This window comes from Halichoerus grypus, chromosome 15 (genome assembly GCF_964656455.1).
Source record: "Halichoerus grypus chromosome 15, mHalGry1.hap1.1, whole genome shotgun sequence".
NCBI lineage: Eukaryota > Metazoa > Chordata > Mammalia > Carnivora > Phocidae > Halichoerus > Halichoerus grypus.
The window spans coordinates 42,194,248-42,212,405 of record NC_135726.1 but is presented as its reverse complement, the minus strand read 5'-3'; the positions used below and the strand labels follow the sequence as shown (position 1 = coordinate 42,212,405).

Here is an 18,158-nt window from a genome sequence, read left to right as displayed (position 1 = left end):
AACAGGAACAAGGAACAAGGGCAACAAATAGAAAATAGTAACAAATATGGCAGATACAAATGCAATGTTATCAACAATAATTTTGAACATCAGTGGTCTAACAACACCAATTAAAAGACAGAGGTTGTTGGGAGTGGATTAAAAACAAGAATCAACCACATGTTGTCCATAAGAAACCCATTTTAAATATACACACACATAGAGGTGAAAAGTAGATGGATGGAGATACATATACCACACTAATACTAATTGAAAGAAAGAATACTATATTCATTTTAGACAAGGCAGACTTCAGAATAAAAAAAAGTGATCAAGGAAAAAGAGGGGCATTACATAATGATAAAGGGGGGTCAATTCTCTAAGACAGATGGTCGTTAGTATGATGTGCCAAACAACAAAGGATAAAACTGTATGAGGCATGGGTAATCCAGGTTCTGTTGGGAGAAATCAAGCTTCCCAGAGGATGTCTCAGAGAAAGTTACATGGAACAGGGGTGTTTCCCAGACTCCTAAGACCTCTCCATCCTTAACTGCCTGTCAGTAAGCTCCTGGCTAGAATGAGGCAAGGATTTCACAGAACTTGCAGCAAAAATCTCCCCTGCCATAGCTCTAAGCTGTGAAATTTTGAGGGAGCTGTAGGAGGGGAAAAAGAGACCTTCAAAGAAGACATGGCTTCCAGAGAAGAGAACACGAAAAGGACAAACAGAGTGCTAAGAATAAGGCAGCTGGATGCACTTGAACTGAACAAGGCCCTGGAGCAGCTAGTTTGGTCCCAGTTTTCTCAGTGCTTTCATGGATTTAAGCCAGGGCTGTTAGCCCACTTTGAACCAGAGGTGAAAGCGTTCTTGTGGCTTTTCTTGTGGCGATTCACCGTCTACTCTAAAAATGCCACCGTGGGACAATCCGTTTTGTACAAAAATGATTTTTCCCCAAAGCTGAGTAAGAATCAGAAGCTGTGGTATGCTGTGTGTACGACTGGCAGGACGTGGCTGGAAGAGCGCTGCTATGACCTGTTTCGAAACTGTCATTTGGCATCATTTGGGAAAGCCAGGCAGTGTGTGAATACCATAGTTGGACTTTTGAAATTAGGTGGGCTGATTAATTTCCTGATTTTCCTTCAGAGGGGCAAGTTTGCAACTTTGACAGAACGTCTCCTAGGCATTCGTTCTGTATTTTGCAAGCCCCAAAACATACGTGAAGTTGGCTTTGAATAGGGAGCTTCTCTGGCATGGTTTTGTTGAGTTCCTGATTCTGCTCTTACCACTTATTAATATCCAGAAGTTGAAAGCTAAGTTGTCTTCATGGTGTATTCCTCTTCCTGGTGCTCCTAATAGTGACGGTACATTAGCCACCAGCGGCAAACAGTGTTCTCTCTGTGGAGAGTGGCCCACCATGCCTCACACCATAGGATGTAAGCGTATCTTCTGTTACTACTGCGTGAAGAGTAGTTTCTTACCTGACATGTACTTTACTGGTCCTAAGTGTGACGCAGAGGTACACAGTGTGCAGCCACTGAAATCAGGAATCGAGATGTCAGAAGTCAACGCTCTTTAGAAACTAAGATTGTTTCCTTTGAGGAACACTGTATTATATTCAAATCCTTAATATTAGTCATCCTAAGCATAGTGTTTAGGTGTCTTTTATGAGGGGATGTGCTTCTCAGCCACCGTCTTCTGTTCCTTTCCAAGCATGATGAAATTCTAATCACTAGAAACCACATGATTCTGAACATATTAGGTAAACAATAATGTGTTACTTTTCTTTAAATCATTGCATTCAATTTTTAATGTTGAGAATAATGGACAGCTTTTGTCAGACTACTAAAAATGCTTTCATTTTGCTACTTCCTAGAAAGAGGTTAGATTCTAAAATGATTTCGGAGACTCTGGGATAAGTGTGTATTTATTTTCAGAGATGGCGTTATAACATCATAATCTGACAATGATAAAACCCTATTGTTTTGAGCCTTAAGATCTAGTGCCCCAGTTGTAATTTTAAACTTCTCTCTAAAACCTGTTTTTGAGGGGTTCAGTTCACTTCATTCTCGGGCAAAATGACGGCCACCAGGAGCTCCAGACTGATGTTCTGCCAGCTTTCTGATCCCCGGGAATGAGAGCTTCTTGTGTAATAGTTCCGGCTAAGTCCAGGACCTCATTGTCTTTGGTCTGCCTGGGATTACACATTTGTGAACCAGGACAGAAAAGTACTACTCTTGATTACTAGATGTGTACCTCGTGGACCCATAGTAGGAGAGCAGGCAGTTCACCACAGGAACTCAGGTGCCATTATAAGAATAGTGGATGGTGGGCAGCTAAAAACAACAGATCCCTGCTAGAGTCCACATTTGCCTTATTAATATCAAAAGTCTGTATGCATTCTTTAATTTTACCATTGATCTGAGTTGATGAGGACATAAGTAACTGAATGGTTAACTTAGATTGCAGATTTAAAAGGATTAAATAAACATTTTGTTATACCAAAAAAAAAAAAAAAACTATATGAGGCAAAAACTGACAGAACTGCAAGGAGGAAGAGATGAATCCACTATTGTACTTGAAAACTTAAGCACCTCTATATCATAAATAGATCCAGCAGACATAATTGAACTCAGTACCACCATCAATCAGCTGGATATAACTGACATCTATAGATTACTTCACCCAACAACAGCAGAATACAGATTCTCAAACTCACATGGAATATTCACCAAGACAGATCACATTTTTGGCCATAACACCTGACAAATTTAACAGAAGAGAAATCATGCAATGTCTGCTCTCAAACCACAATGGAATTAAGGTAGAATAACAAAAATAGTGGAAAATCTCAAAATATTTGGAGATTAAACAACACACTTATAAATAACACAAAGGAGAAATGTGAAGAAAAATTTTATAGTATTTTGAACTTCTGAAAAAGCAATTTATCAAAATGTGTGGAATCCAGCAAAAGCAGTGCTTGGGAAATTGACAGCATTGAATGCATATATTAGAAAAAAAAGAAAAATCTAAAATCGATCATCTAAGTTTTCACCTTAGGAAACTAGAAAAAAAAAATCGAGCATATTAAATCCAAATAAATAGGAAAAAAACAATAAAATTAGAGCAGAAATCAGTGAAACTGAAATCAGGAAATCAATAGAGAATACAACAAAACCAAGAGCTGGTTCTTTGAAAAGATCAAAAAGCCAGTAAGTAACCAGGCTACTTAACAGGGTAAGAGAGGACACAAGTGATTAATATCAGATATGAAAGAGAGGATATCACCACAGATCTTACAGACATTAAAGGGTAATCAAGGAATAATATGAACAACTCTATGTTCATAAATTTGATAACCTAGGTGAAACAGACCTTTCCTTGAAAGACACAATCTGCCAAAACACACATAAGAAAGACAATTTGAAGAGGCCCTGTATCTATTAAAGAAATTAAATTAATAATTTGTGGAGTGCCTGGCTGGCCCCGTTGGTAGAGCATGCGACTCTTAATCTCAGGGTCATGAGTTCAAGTCTCACATTGGGCATGGAGCCTACTTAAAAAAATAATATAAAACGAAAAAAAAAGAAATTAAATCAATAATTAATAACCCTTCAAAAAAAGAAAGCACTGTGTCCAGATGGGTTCACTGGTGAATTCTATCAAATATTTAGAAAGAAATTATACCAATTCTCTACAATTTCTTTCAGAAGATAGAAGAAGAAGGAATACTTCTTAACTCATTCTGTGAGGCCGGCATTACTTTAATACCCAAACCAGACAAAGACGTTACAAGAAAAAAACAAAGAAAACTATAGTCTAATATCTCTCATGAATGCAGATGCAAAAGTTCCTCAACAAAATATTAGTAAATTGAATCCAGCAATGTATAAAAGAAATTCTATACCACAACCAAGTGAGATTTATCCCAGGTACACAAGCCTGGTTCAATATTCGAAAATCAATGTAATCGACTTCATTAACAGGTAAAGAAAAATTATAAGATCCTATTAATAGATGCTGAAAAAGCATTTTACAAAATCCAACACTCATTCATGATAAAAACCTTCAGCAAACTAGGAACCTCTTCAAATGGATAAAGAATATCTACAGTAAACATACAGCTAACATCATACTCAGTGAGAAACTAGAAGCTTTCCTGCTAAGTTTAGGAACAAGAGATGGATGTCCCCTCTCACCACTCCTTTTCAACACTGTACTTGAAGTCCTAGCTAATGTAATATGGCAAGAAAAAGAAATAAAAGATAACAGACTGGGAAAGAAAAAAAAAACTGTCTTTGAAGATGACATTATGGTCTATATAGAGAATCCAAAAGAATGGACCAAAAAACTCCTGGAACTAATAAGCAATTATAGCAAGACTGCAGGATACAAGGTTAATATACATAAAAGTTAATCACTTTTCTATATTCCTGTAATGAACAGGTGGTATTTGAAATTAAAAACACAATACCATTTACATTAGCACCCCCCAAATGAAATACTTAATTTTAACAAAATATGTATAAAATCTCTACGAGGACAACTACAAAACTCTGATAAAGAAATCAAAGATCTAAATAGATGGAAGAGATATTCTATAGTCATGGATAGGAGGACTCAATATCATCAACATGTCAGTTCTTCCCAACTTGATCTATATATTCAATGTGATCCCAATAAAAATCCCAGCAAGTTATTTTGTTGTTTTTGCCTCTCAAGTTTATATGGCTAGGCAAAAGATCTAGAAGAGCCAACACATATTGAAGGAGAACAAAGTTGAAGAAGTGACACTATACAACTATGGAATCAGTTAAGAGATCAGTGGTCACTAGGAGTTTGGAGTGTGTGTGTGTGTGGGGGGGGACAAACAGGTGGAGCACAGGGGATTTTTAGGGCTGTGAAACTATTCTGCATGATACTGTATTACTATAATGGTGGATACATGTCATTATAAATTTGTTCAAAACACACAGAATGTACAGCACCAAGAGTGAACCCTAATGTAAACTATGGTCTTTGGATGATAATGATTTGTCATTGTAGGTTCATCAGCTGTAATGAAAAATATGACTCCTGTGGAGAATGCTGATAATGGAAGACGCTATAAATGTGTGGGACCGGGAGTATATGGGAAGTCTGTACTTCTCCTCAATATTACAGTGATCCCAAACTGCTTTAAAAAATAAAGACTATTAAAAAAGGTTGACAGTCATATATTAAGAATTTTAGGCACTTAAGGCTTTTGATGCAAAAAGTCATTGAGAATACTGGCCATAAACTCTAATGTTTGCACCAGTATATGTTCACTCTTTTAGAAGATACTTAGAGTAGAAATTAGGAAAAGAAATGAAATATCAATGTTCTTTTCAAAGGACTACCAGGTCCAATGTCTAAAGTCACTAGAAAATAGCCAGTTTCTTTGTATTCAAATTAGTTGTGCCTTCAAGTTCCAGAAAGTTTTTAAAAAGTTGTTCAAAGTCTTTTTACAAAGTCAGAATCACACTGATACTGAAACTTGGCAAGGGCAACTGAAAAAAAAAACTACATACCAAATCTCAGTTACGGATATCAATGCAGATTATCCTGAATAAAATGCTGGCAAAAAGATTCCCACAGTGCATTCAAAGAATAATATACCATGACGAAGGGAGGCTTATTTTAGGAATACAGAGAATTCAGTATTAGGAAATTTATTATTATCACTCACCATTTGAAAGGATCAAAGAAGAAGTCATATTTTCACTGTTGTTGCTGAAACTTAATCTAAAGAAATTCAGTATCCATTTAAACAAAATTTTTTACTATGGAAATCTTTTTTTTTTTTCCCTGAGAGAGTGTGCTTATGTGGGGGGGGGGGGGGGCGGGAGGTTGAGGGAAAGGGAGAGAGAGAATCCCAAGCAGGCTCCACACCCAGTGCAGAGCCCAATGCAGAGCTCGAGACCCTGAAATCATAACCTAAGCCTAAATCGAGAGTTGGACGCTTAACCCACTGGAGCCACCCAGGTGCCCCCTCAATTTCTTTTAATATGAAGTCCTTAAAATCTTCTCTAAGAGAGGAAGAGAAAGACAGAAAGCAAGAACAGTGTATGGAATAACTAAGCCCTAATCCTAGGAGCATCGACCTTAGGTCGGCAGAAAGGTTATTCTGGAGGGACATGCACAATGGTAAATATTCACAGAAAGATCTAAATATGAAAAAAGTGGGAAAATATTGGTTAATCGGTAAATATTATTACAACAATTTTCAACTCATTAGAGGAGGGGGATACTATAGGAGAACGTCAACTTCAAAATAATGTACAGGCCACTTACACCTATACTACCTGCTTTTATTAGAACAGGTTTCCTTTAGCTAAATCACTACTCTCCCACTTTCCATTCCTTCTGCATTCTCCCTACACAACTCCATGGAGCAAACCAAATTCTCTTAGTTTACAAAAATGAGAGTGAACTATTATTATACTATCATCTTGTTTTATTCACTTTGCTTACTATACACTTACTTTCTGAAATTATGTTGTTTACTTATTGTCTATCTTCTTTCATGAGGGTATTGTTTTTTTGTTTTTTTAAGATTTTATTTATTTGACAGAGAGAGACACAGTGAGAGAGGGAACACAAGCAGAGGGAGTGGGAGAGGGAGAAGCAGGCTTCCCGCTGAGCAGAGAGCCTGATGTGGGGCTCGATCCCAGGACCCTGGGATCATGACCTGAGCTGAAGGCAGACACTTAACGACTGAGCCACCCAGGCGCCACCATGAAGGTACTGTTAACCTAAAAAAAATAAAGCTGCCAGTTATTTATCAGGAAAAAAATGGGTTTATTCGGGAATAACAGAGAACTGCAATCCGGGGCAAAGGAGCTTTGGCAAAACCAAGTCTCCTGAACAAAGGATAGGGATGCCCTTTTACAGAGGAAAGCAGGACGTTAGGAAGGCTGTTATAAACAAAAAATCCACTGGGGTAAACTGGGAGCTGGAAACATAGTGGCTTCTCATTGGCTGAGCTGTGACCATCTCTCACTGCCTGTGCTGTTGGGGGCTGGGAGTGGTGGTGAGGAGGTAAGCCTTTCTTCCTCCTGCTGGGATAGTAAAGTAGTATCCACCTGCAAGGTCAGTAAATCTCTATGAGATTTTTTTTTTCCCTGAGAGAGTGTGCTTCTCTTCCTGCTGGGGTCTGCAACTGACAATGAGTGGTAGGGCGTGAGAGCTCCCCCTGATGAACCTGCAACTCCATTCTAGTGAAGCTTCCCTTTATTAATCTTCATAGTATAAATGCCACGAGTCAGAAAATGAACGGGTGACCCTATACCAACCTGACCAAAATACATGTAGTATCTTGAAAAAGCACAAAAAATATGTTTTGAAACAGAGGGCTATCTATGTCTAACAGATCATTTCTAACCATGTTACCAGCAGACTATCAACATCCCTATTTCCAATTACCCCATATATACTGGGAGAAGAGAAAAAAAAAAAAAAGAATAAAACCCAAAACAAAACCCTATTGACACAAGAATAGCAGGAGCACATTTACATGACATCACTTATCACAATTTTGTTTTGCTTTTTTAGTGGACCAGCCTGATGCTCTGATGATAATCCCATTTGGTACTTCAATTATTCACATCTATTAAGGCAAAGTATACGTGCAACATGAGGAAACAAGCGAACACCCTAACAGATCAATTGCTGGTGTAGCCTCTGAATAAAGCTGGACCAAAGCTTTGGAATACCAGAATGAACCCTATTTCTCTGTCAACCATTAAAGTCACATCCATATCTGTATGAAAAATGAGATTTCTTCCTATTGCAAGAAAGCTATTTTGGCAACCAAAAGAAAGCCAATGGAGAAACCCATGACACTGTTATTTCTAATAAGAAATACGTATTTGGTCTTTGTCCCCATTCCTGGCACAGAGCTCCAAAACCCTTGGAATTTCCTAAGTGAGGAGAGCGATCACCGTCTTTTTTTTTTTTAAAGTTGGACAATGTTTTGTGTCTTATGGTATTTCCTGTAACAATATTAGATGCTGACATTTTTATTATTTTTTTAAGATTTTATTTACTTATTTGACAGAGAGATCGATCACAAGTAGGCAGACAGGCAGGCAGAGAGGGAAGGAGAAGCAGGCTCCCCGCCAAGCAGGCTTGACCCAAGGCGGAGGCTTGACTGAGCCCCCCAGGCACCCCCACTGTGTCTTTTGTTATGTTAATGAGGCGACCTTCTGAACCTTTCCAGGTAACCTAAGGATGGGGGCTGGCTGCCAGAGGAACCAACCATGGGACTGGAAGGTTGGAACTTTCAGTCTCTCCTTCCTGGGGAGGAGAGGGGCTGGAGATCGAACCAATCCTGACTGTGTAATGAAGACTCTATAAAAACCCAAAAGGATGCTCTGAGAGCTTCCGGGTTGGTGACCACGTGAAAGTGCTGGGAGAGTGGTACCCAGAGAGGGCATGGAAATTCTGCCCCTCTGGGGCCTTGCCCTGTGAACCTCCTCATCTGGCTGCTCATCTGTATCCTTTATAATAGCCTTCAAAATAAACTGGTAAATGTGGGCGCCTAGGTGGCTCAGTTGGTTAAGCGACTGCCTTCGGCTCAGGTTGTGATCCTGGAGTCCTGGGATCGAGTCCCACATCAGGCTCCCTGCTCAGCAGGGAGTCTGCTTCTCCCTCTGACTCTCTTCCCTCTCGTGCTCTCATTCTCTCTCAAATAAATAAATAAATCTTAAAAAAAAAACAAAACTGGTAAATGTAAGTAAACTGGTTTCCTGAGTTTTGTGAGCTGGTCTAGCAAACCTCTGATTTACGGTCAGTTGGTTAGGAGCACAGGTGACAACGCGGAAGTGGGGACAGTCTTAACCCTTAACCAGTGGGATCTGATGCTATCTCCAAGATTGAATTTGTAGGACCCCTCAACTAGTCAGTATCTGCTGAGAATTGAGTTAACTGCTTGGTGTAGAAAAAAAACACACATCATCGGGGTGCCTGGGTCGCTCAGTTGGTTAAGGGGCTGCCTTCGGCTCAGGTCATGATCCCAGGGTCCTGGGATCGAGCCCCGCATCGGCCTCCTTCCTCAGCGGGAAGCCTGCTTCTCCCTCTCCCTCTGCCTGCCACTCCACCTACTTGTGCTAATTCTGTTAAATAAATAAATAAAAAATCTTAAAAAAAGAAAAAACACACCTAAGAAAACCCAATGCTTCTCACGATCTGGCTAAAAAACGAAAGACTGAATTTTTCTATAGGCTTTCTTCTATTGCTCGTGGGTCAGTTACTTTAGTCCCAGAACCCCAGGAAAATAAGAATGTGGTTCAAACACCCTATTTCCCTGGTCTTGGATTCTACTTGGACCTCACTCCAGGTCTGATTCAATTAGGAACTGCCTTGAGGGATTAGGGAGAAGAAAGCAGAACCTGGATGTTCTACAAGATTTGAAGTGACACGAGTAGGATTTGAATATGCACAAAAAGATTTCGATAAAAAAATTCTGCAGTAGGGTTTGTCTTACCACATTTGTTTCCTATGTTTTCAAAGGAATAAATAACTAAGGTTCAGAGAAGTGGCCAAATTTTGTGAAGAACCCAAGAAGTCTTTATACCACTGTGAAAAACAAACTCCTTTGGTCCAACCCTTTAAAACAAAACATATTGTTTTCCTTCAAATTAAACTATCTGCTATGTTTCCTTAAAAGACTTGAGTTTTTCCCCAAGCCAAGAAAACTGACTGAACTTCAACATGCCTTCAGATTAAGAGAGACTGAAGAAGTCTTTAACTGGTGGGAGTGATGGTCTGTGACTTCTAAGGGTAGGTCATAAAAGGTAATACAGTGCTTGCCTACTTGTAATCTGAGCATTCATTCACTTTGGGGCACTAGCACAGCTGGGATGCCCTCATGGGAGAAATCGTGCACGTGTTCCAGCTGAGAGCCCTGGCCGAGGCCCCAGCCAACGGCCAGCATCAACCACTAGACTGGTGAGGGAGCCTTCAGATGCAGTCAACTCCAGCCTTTAAGTCTGCGCTGCTAAGGCCCCAGGCCTGATGGAACAGAGACAAGCCATTTCTACAGTGCTCTTCCTGAATCCCTGAGCTTAATAAAACTGCAGCTGTTCTATACCACTAAATTGGGGGTGGTTTGGCATGCAGTGGTGGTAGGCCTCACAGTTTTCTGGCATACCCGAGACTTGAGAGACCTGGGTAGTTTTATCTACCCAGTTCCTCTTTGCACATCTATGAAATTGGTAATATTTCTAAGTTATTATAAGGATTAAAAGTGAGCTGACAAAAATCAAGTGCTGAGCACACTGCTTGGCCCATGAAAAATGTTCTAAAAAAATGTTAACTGTTACTATAATTTCTAATATTTTTATATTTATAGAAAGACCAGGCTTTATTCAATGACTGAAGTGGCAACCTTATCATTCCAAAATGTCATTCCCATTGCTTAAAACTTTCCTGGATTTTTTTTTTTTTTTTTTGGTATTTTTAGTTTTAGTGCCATATTAGAAAACTAGGCTCATTAATACAAAAATACACAATATTTTAGACCCAGCTGATGTGCACCCCTGAAAATCAGAATCATTATTCTATGAGCACACATTTTCACAAAAACACTGACATCAGTTTCAGAATATAAGGACACAGAAGTCCTAACTATAAAGAAAAAGATTAATAAATTTGACTACATTAAAGTTTGTCAAAAACATCACCGAGAGAGCAGAAAAACAAGCCGTAGTTTAGAAGATATCAGCAATATACATAACAAAGAACTTGTATTCAGAACCCAGAACTGCTGCAAATCAGTAAGAAAAAGGCAGACAACCCAATAAAGAAATAGACAATAGCACACAAACAAATGAAAAGATACTCAACCCCATAAATCATCAGGGAAATGCAAATCAGAACCACAACAACATACCTCTACACATCTACCAGAATGATCAAAATTAAAGACTAACAATATGAAGTGTTGGTGAGAATATGGACTGGTATAGCCACTGTACATTTTGGATAATTGCTGAGAGTATCTACCAAAGTGGAACATATATGCATGCCCTATTACCCAGATATTCTGCTCCTAGGCATAAACCCAATGAAAATGGCCTCGTTTTATATATACACCGAGAACCATGTAAAACAATGTTCGGGGGCACCTGGGTGGCTCAGCTGGCTGTCTGCCTTCGGCTCAGGTCATGATCCCAGGGTCCTGGGATTGAGCCCCTCATCGGACTCCTTGCTCAATGGGGAGCCTGCTTCTTCCTCTCCCTCTGCCCCTTGCCCCTGCTCATGCTCTATCTCAAATAAATCAAGAAAATCTTATATATATATATATATATATATATATATAATGTTCAAAAGGCATTATTTGCAATAAGGGGAAAATATGGCAATAATCCAAATATCACTAGTAGAATGAATAAATTGCTAGTCTTACAATGGAATATCATATAGCAAAGGAATGCATTTATACCACATTATATTTATACACAGTGATGATGAATTAAAAAAAGCCAGACATAAAAGAATGTGCACTGGGGCGCTGGGCTGACTCAGTCAAAAGAATCTTTTTTTTTTTTTAATATTTTATTTATTTATTTTCAGAGAGAGAGAGAGAAAGAGAGAGAGCACAATATGGGGAGCAGCAGAGGGAGAGGGAGAAGCAGGCTTCCCACTGAGCAGGGAGCCTGATGAGGGACTCGATCCCAGAACCCTGGGATCATGACCTGAGCTGAAGGCAGACGCTTAACCCTCTGAACCACCCAGGCGCCCTCAGTCAAAAGAATCTTGAGGTTGTGAGTTCCAGCCCCATGCTGGGTGTAGAGCTTACCTAAATAAACTTAAAAAAAAAGAAAAGAATATGTACTGTATGATTTCATTTCTATTAAGTTCAAAAAAGGGCAAAACTAATTTATGATGTTAAAAGTCAACTGAACGCCTGGGTGGGTCTGTCAGTTAAAGCACCTGACTGTTGATATCAGCTCAGGTCTTGATCTCAGGGTTGTGACCCAAGTGAAGATGGTTAGGGGGTAGAGGGTGAGGGAGTAGGGGAGGAGAAAGGCAGTCAGTGCCTGGAAGGCCCCAAGGCCCCAAGAAGAGGGCGCCGCAGAGGAGCTGGCAAGGGCTTATTTCTTGGTCTGAGTAGTTAAAAGGAGCAGTTTAATTTGTGACCCATCCATCAAGCTGTACACTTACAGTTTATGTAATTTTCAGGATATATACTACCTTAAATTATAAAGTATTAAAAATTTTAAAGAGAGAAAGACTTAAGAGCCTTATCAATCAAATGCAATGTTTGGACCTTGTTTAGCTCCTGATCTGAACAAACTAACTTTGAAAGTATATTTGAAACATTTAGGGAAATACTGGGTATTTTTGGCCTAGGTACTAAAACTGGACTCAAAAAATTCAACATACCTATCTGGGCAGCTCTTCTCCTTAAGAAGAAAAAGCATAGTAACACCACTATACATTTATTTTCAAAACACAATCAACTTAATAGAACCAGAGCCATTTCATAGGTAAGAAAAACTGAGGTATACAGATAACTATCAGTCAATACTTACACCTGGCGTGTATTAGGTACACGCCAGGTAGTGTACCGAGTACTTTAGTTCAAAGACCATTCCTTGTCATGTTGCCCCTACCACCTCTCGTCATGCCATGGTGTAGTTTCAAAACATAAAGACCAATACAACTGTGTTTATTTTTTTATTTTAATTTTTAATTTTTTTGGGGGGGGAGGGCAGTGGGAGAGGGAGAATCTTAAGCAGGCTCCATGCCCAGTGCAGAGCCCGACGTGGGCTCGATCTCACAACCCTGAGATCATGACCCAAGCTGAAATCAAGAGTCAGATGCTCAACTGAATGAGCCACCCAGGTACCCCTCAAGTGTGTTTCCAAGGGAGAATAGCTCAATGTTAGACAGTTAGAAGGAAACTTGGTAACTTCAGGAAAATGTGTTGTCATCCCATCTTCCATCTCCAGCCAGTCAGTCACAAAAGTGATATTGGGGGATGTAAACCAGGGGGAATTCTAAAACTGCAATATTAAACTAAACAAGATGATGTACTATTTGAAAATTCTGAATGGAGCCCTTTAACTGTGGGGTCAATGTTATAAACATCAGGTATGTGGTTTACACAGAAGTTCCTTAACGAAGCACTGAAAAACCAAGTTTGCTGCATTTGGTAGGACTGGGGTGGGATGATGCCTTTTTCATCTTTCCCTGTCCTCACACACAGGATGGCAAATAGCTCTCTTCCTTCTGTGACAAGGACAGAGTTTCCGAGATGACCATACAGGCGCAGGAGCAGCAGCAGAAAACCAGCCCCTTTGACGCACTAGGAAACATGCTGGTGTGTTTAATACATACGACCTCATTCAATCCTCACAAAGCTTTATGAGGTAGGCAGTATTCTCGCCAGTGTCAAATGGGAAAGTAAGGCTAAGCCTGGAATAACATCCACAAGGTCACCCAGCTAGGCACAGGCGTGTGACCCAGGCCTGAGGCTCTAAACTAAAGCATGAGTGCTACCCAAGACACTGGGCTGCCTCTAAGACAGGTAACACAGCACGAGGACCTCAGCTGTGACAGCATTTCTACCTGGGTGTAGCATCTCTCTTGTAAAAGAAATAAGCTATGCCTGTCTATCCAGAAACAAGATTACTCTTTGTTTCTGAAATGAGAGGTCAACAGCATTTTTGGGGGGGCAGGGGAGGTGATGTTGCACAATGAATTAGTGAGAGAGGACGAGGATAAAAACTGGGCCCAATGAGTATTAGATGGCCACCACTTAGTGAGCGCTTAGTCTGTGCCAGTATGTTACACATAGTATTTAATTTAGTCCTCATGCCTGTCCTGTAAAGCAGGTGCCTTAATTATCCTCATTTTAGAAAAGATAGGACCAAGCATAGCAGGGTGAAATAGCTTCCCCAAGGTAATAAATGCCATAAGTCAGAGAGCTCAGATTCAATCCCAGGACTATCTGCCCCTGGAACCAGGGCTCTTAACCAGTACTTGAAGCTGAACTGCCCAGATCACACAAATGGGTTCTGTGAAGGACTGGAATGGAAACATAAAAGGGAAAGGCAAGAGCAAAGAATAGTTATACATACTGCAGAAACTCTGTTACCTAACAGGCACATTAAAATACCAATGCACCTGCTCTGCCCTTGTGCAAAGACTAGAAGTTGTGCAACAAGGCACTTTAACTCTGGAAGAAATTCATCATTGCTCCTGGTGAGCATGTTTCTTAACAAAAAGTAGGTAATCAGAAATGTGTAGGGCATGGATTCTGAGAAAAGAAGCCTAAACTCTGACCAGTAAGTGTACAGGCGGCAAAACTGAATGAAGCATATATGCAATTAGCTAGAAAGACTATGGTGATTACTTAGATTAAATTAGATCTCAAGAAGGTGATGCTAACTAGCTTAACTTAAGGCAAACAGTATTGCCAAGGAAGAGAAAGTCCTAGAAGCATACCAGAATACAGTGTGTTAATTCACAATCTCATGTGGATTTAAAGTATTTAAATAAGGTCAAAAAAAGAGTCACAAGATTTGACAGTTTGAAAATAAGACTTACGAGAAAATGTTGGGTATAATTACAGGGAGGGGGACATATGACATTTCTCCTAAGACGTAAGCACTCAGGCCAAACCCAGTGACAAAGTGTAGTGTGAATAAACCTGGAAAGTAACACACGGAAGTCGCTCTGTTGTAAGAGGAAGAGGGTTCTCATCGTGCGTTGCCCACTGGTAGGAAGACCCTAGGACAATCACAACCAATCCTAGGAATCTGTGAATATTTTAAGAACATAAGAAAACATAAACTCTAGAACACCGAAAACTATCAAATTTCATCTTTAAGCTATAAGAATAATCTACTCAGGTAGATGTGAAACCCTCCTTTACAAACCCAGAATCTTTCATAAACTTATCATAATTGTATACTTGAGAGTTCACCTATTTATTGTTTATCTATAAACTTCATGAAAGAGGCATAATATCCTTTTTATCATGACTAAATTCTAAGAGCCTAACACAGCTCCTGGAACATAGTATTTGTTCAATAAATACTTCTCAATGAATCTAAATGAAGAGTCTAATTCTAGACCCCAAAAATGTTATTTTATTCTTGCCTGGATCACATGAGTTTGGCACGGTATGTCATTGCATTTAAAAATAAAGATACCCAAAATATAAAGGCAAAACTTTCTCCTCTTATCAGATGAACTAGTGTTCCCTGTTTCCATCATGTTCTTCTAAATACTTCCTAGTGTAAATCATAAATGATACATGCTAAGTACCACCTATCACTCCTCAGCTGTAATTTCTGGCATGGAGTTATTATTAATAATGGTTAATGGCCTTCATTGTATTCTGGGGAAAAATCTTTCTTAGGGATCCTAGTTTTAAAAATGTTTGAAATAAAAACAAACACACCCAGGCAAGGCCAAACACCTTCCATAGAGCTATGAGACTCTGCAAATGAATATACTGTCTGAAGAGTGATTATAAATAAGTTTGCAAACTAAACAAATGTTATAAATTTAAAACCATACATGTACAGACATACACTACAGCATCAAATAACAGCATTTTCAGGCACAGTCTGTCAGGTTTTCACTTAGCTACTAATACAAGGGAATTTCCCACACTCACTCGTGTCATACCTATATAAAGACTGGGGAGAGAAGTTAAAAAGCAAAACAGGTTTTGATAGCCATTAAAAAAGTTCATGTCCGTGGCCTAGCGCAATTAGTCATGGTGACGGGCTCAGCTTTGAGCAGGAACCTGGTATTCCGTCACGGCTGCAAGTGGAACAGATTGCTCTGTGACAGCTGGACAAACTTCTGCAAAAATGTTTGTACTTTTACTACATGAACACGCAGCTTATTCTCAAGAGCTGAAGTGTACTTAAGAAATAATGGTTTCTATCTTGATCACCTGAGAATGTCTTTATTTCCTGAAAAGAAGTATTAGACTTGGCTTTTGTGAAAAATCAAGTAACGAAATTAAATTAAATGATAGCTTAATTTTCAAAAAGAGAGTCTTTCATGGGGAATTTTATTGCTTTTAAGTTTTTAAGCATCTTTTGTTGGAATATGGAGTAGTTAAACCACCAAATTACTGAAATGTACTCTAAGCACTGAAGATTACTATGGTAATTCATACCCACGTGAAACCGAGAACATCAAACTGACAGATGTAGATATCTTCCTATATTTCAACTAGATGAAATATAGTTGTCCTAAGACTCAAGCTTAAAGTTCATATTCCTGAACAAACTAAACAACACTCATGAAACCAGCAGCGAGTTTCTTTGCACCTAACTTGTGTTTAAACAAGTGTTATGAATCTTTAATTATTTGTTTTTTTTTCTTTACTGTAAAATATTCTAATACAAGCATTAAACTCTAGGATCATCACACTTACCTGTATGGCTTGTCAGAGTTATGGATTCGTCTGTGGTTTCTAACACCGACGTATGTTGTACTTGTATAATCGCACACATCACATCTATACTGTTTCTGGACTGAAGACTTAGTCCCTAGACAAGGGATTGGAAAGCCTTAGCGACATACACTGATTAGATACAAATGACATAATTTCCACTGTAAATGAATATTTATAACACATAGTATTAACATTTCAATCAAGGCTTTCTCATTTAATAAAGTTAACAAGTTTGAACACGGCTTTCCAGGTTCTCCTGCAACTGGACTATCAGCAGATAGAAACTGAACATCATCTGACCTGTAAACATAGATACATTGGGTTAGTTTCTGCATAACCTTGTACAAAATGCTAAAATATAATAAACTTGAAGCCAGCTGCCCTGCTGACTGTGTAGCAGCTGAGTTAACCAGAGATATACTGTTAATCTGCAAGGTGTTGATCTATTTGACACTGGATACACTGTCTTAAGGAAACAGTGATTTGCCAACAAGCTGTGATTTAATACTATACACAATATTATACAGTACGGCTACAGAGCCTCCATAACAAACTCCAGATAAAAAGACTAAAGCTTTTTTATCCTGTGGGTTTCCTTTGTTTATAACTGAAAGTCAGCTGTCAGTGCAACAATGGAAGGAAAAACCACTGCAAATTATTCAGTGCTAAATAATGGTGTATAATCATAACTAGCAAACTGGCAGGTGACAAGGACAAGTGTTATCACTAACGTGAATACGTGACTCTCTGAAATCCAGAATATGTGGATCCAATGGAAAAGAGGCCATGTTACCACCCTCACTCTCCAGCAATAGGGATGGGTAATTTTAATGAGGGTAAGCCTGATTAAATACAAGCTGGATGCCTTGATCATGTAAAACTGTTCCTGAACACTCTCTTTACTCTTCTGTAAGCACAAAGTCCGCAGGCCATTCACAGCCTGACGGCTTTATATTCAGAAACAAAGCAAGCATGGAAAGCTGGAGAATAAGGCAGAGCAGGAAGGAAGCTTAGGTAGAACACTAGCACACAGTGCAGAATCGTAAAATTGGTGGCACAGAAGAAACCCACGCTGAAATTTTAACAAAACAAAGAAAATCCTTAAGTTAAATTTAAGCTTTCTAAAATTGAAATTTTCTTTTGCCTGTAACTACTTTTGCCAGGCAGAAAAAAATGTCCTAATTTCCTGGTGTAAGTCTACAACATTAATATATACACTAATCATAATTATAATGTAAGTATTACTCTTAATTGGTAGGTTAAAAACTTGGACTTGATTGTAAGTGGCATTGTTCCAAATTCAGTTTTTTAAAAAACCTTGAAAAAATGAAGTGTGAAATATTGGATAATGGTTTTGTGTGAGAAATATTACAGATCAATGACAACTAATAAAAATGACAGATGGAAAAACTTAATATAGCACAGAATGAGAGCCCGTGCTACTTCAAGCAACTGTTTCCAACGGAAAGAATATTAGATTTGAAGTTCAAAACTCTGGGCTTTGTCCTTGCTCTTCCACCTTGTACCAGGGTGATCATGGACAAAGCAATTTATCTTGTGAGGACTCAGTTTTCTGATCTACAAAATGGAAATTCTAGAACCTTTCAGCATGGTTTACTTAGTAAGCAGAGAACTCTCTATTCTTCCTTCACCGCAGTCTGCGTGTCACCTGCATGTCTGTGTCAGATCTCTGACCTGTCCCTAGCTGTAGACTCCCCTGAGGGCAGA

The 18,158-nt window shown here is 39.1% G+C and overlaps 1 protein-coding gene across 6 annotated transcripts in view; it reads right to left on the bottom strand.

Moving 5' to 3' along the window:
* The window catches only part of ZNF507 (zinc finger protein 507), a 41,350-nt gene that overhangs the window by 10,061 nt on the left and 13,131 nt on the right, over positions 1-18,158 (bottom strand). For 3 of the 6 annotated variants that reach the window (XM_036068993.2, XM_078063153.1, XM_078063152.1), the window contains one exon: positions 16,410-16,524. In XM_036068993.2, the coding sequence (XP_035924886.1) occupies positions 16,410-16,524 (115 nt within the window). The other 3 variants (XM_078063155.1, XM_078063154.1, XM_078063156.1) reach the window with 3 other exon arrangements.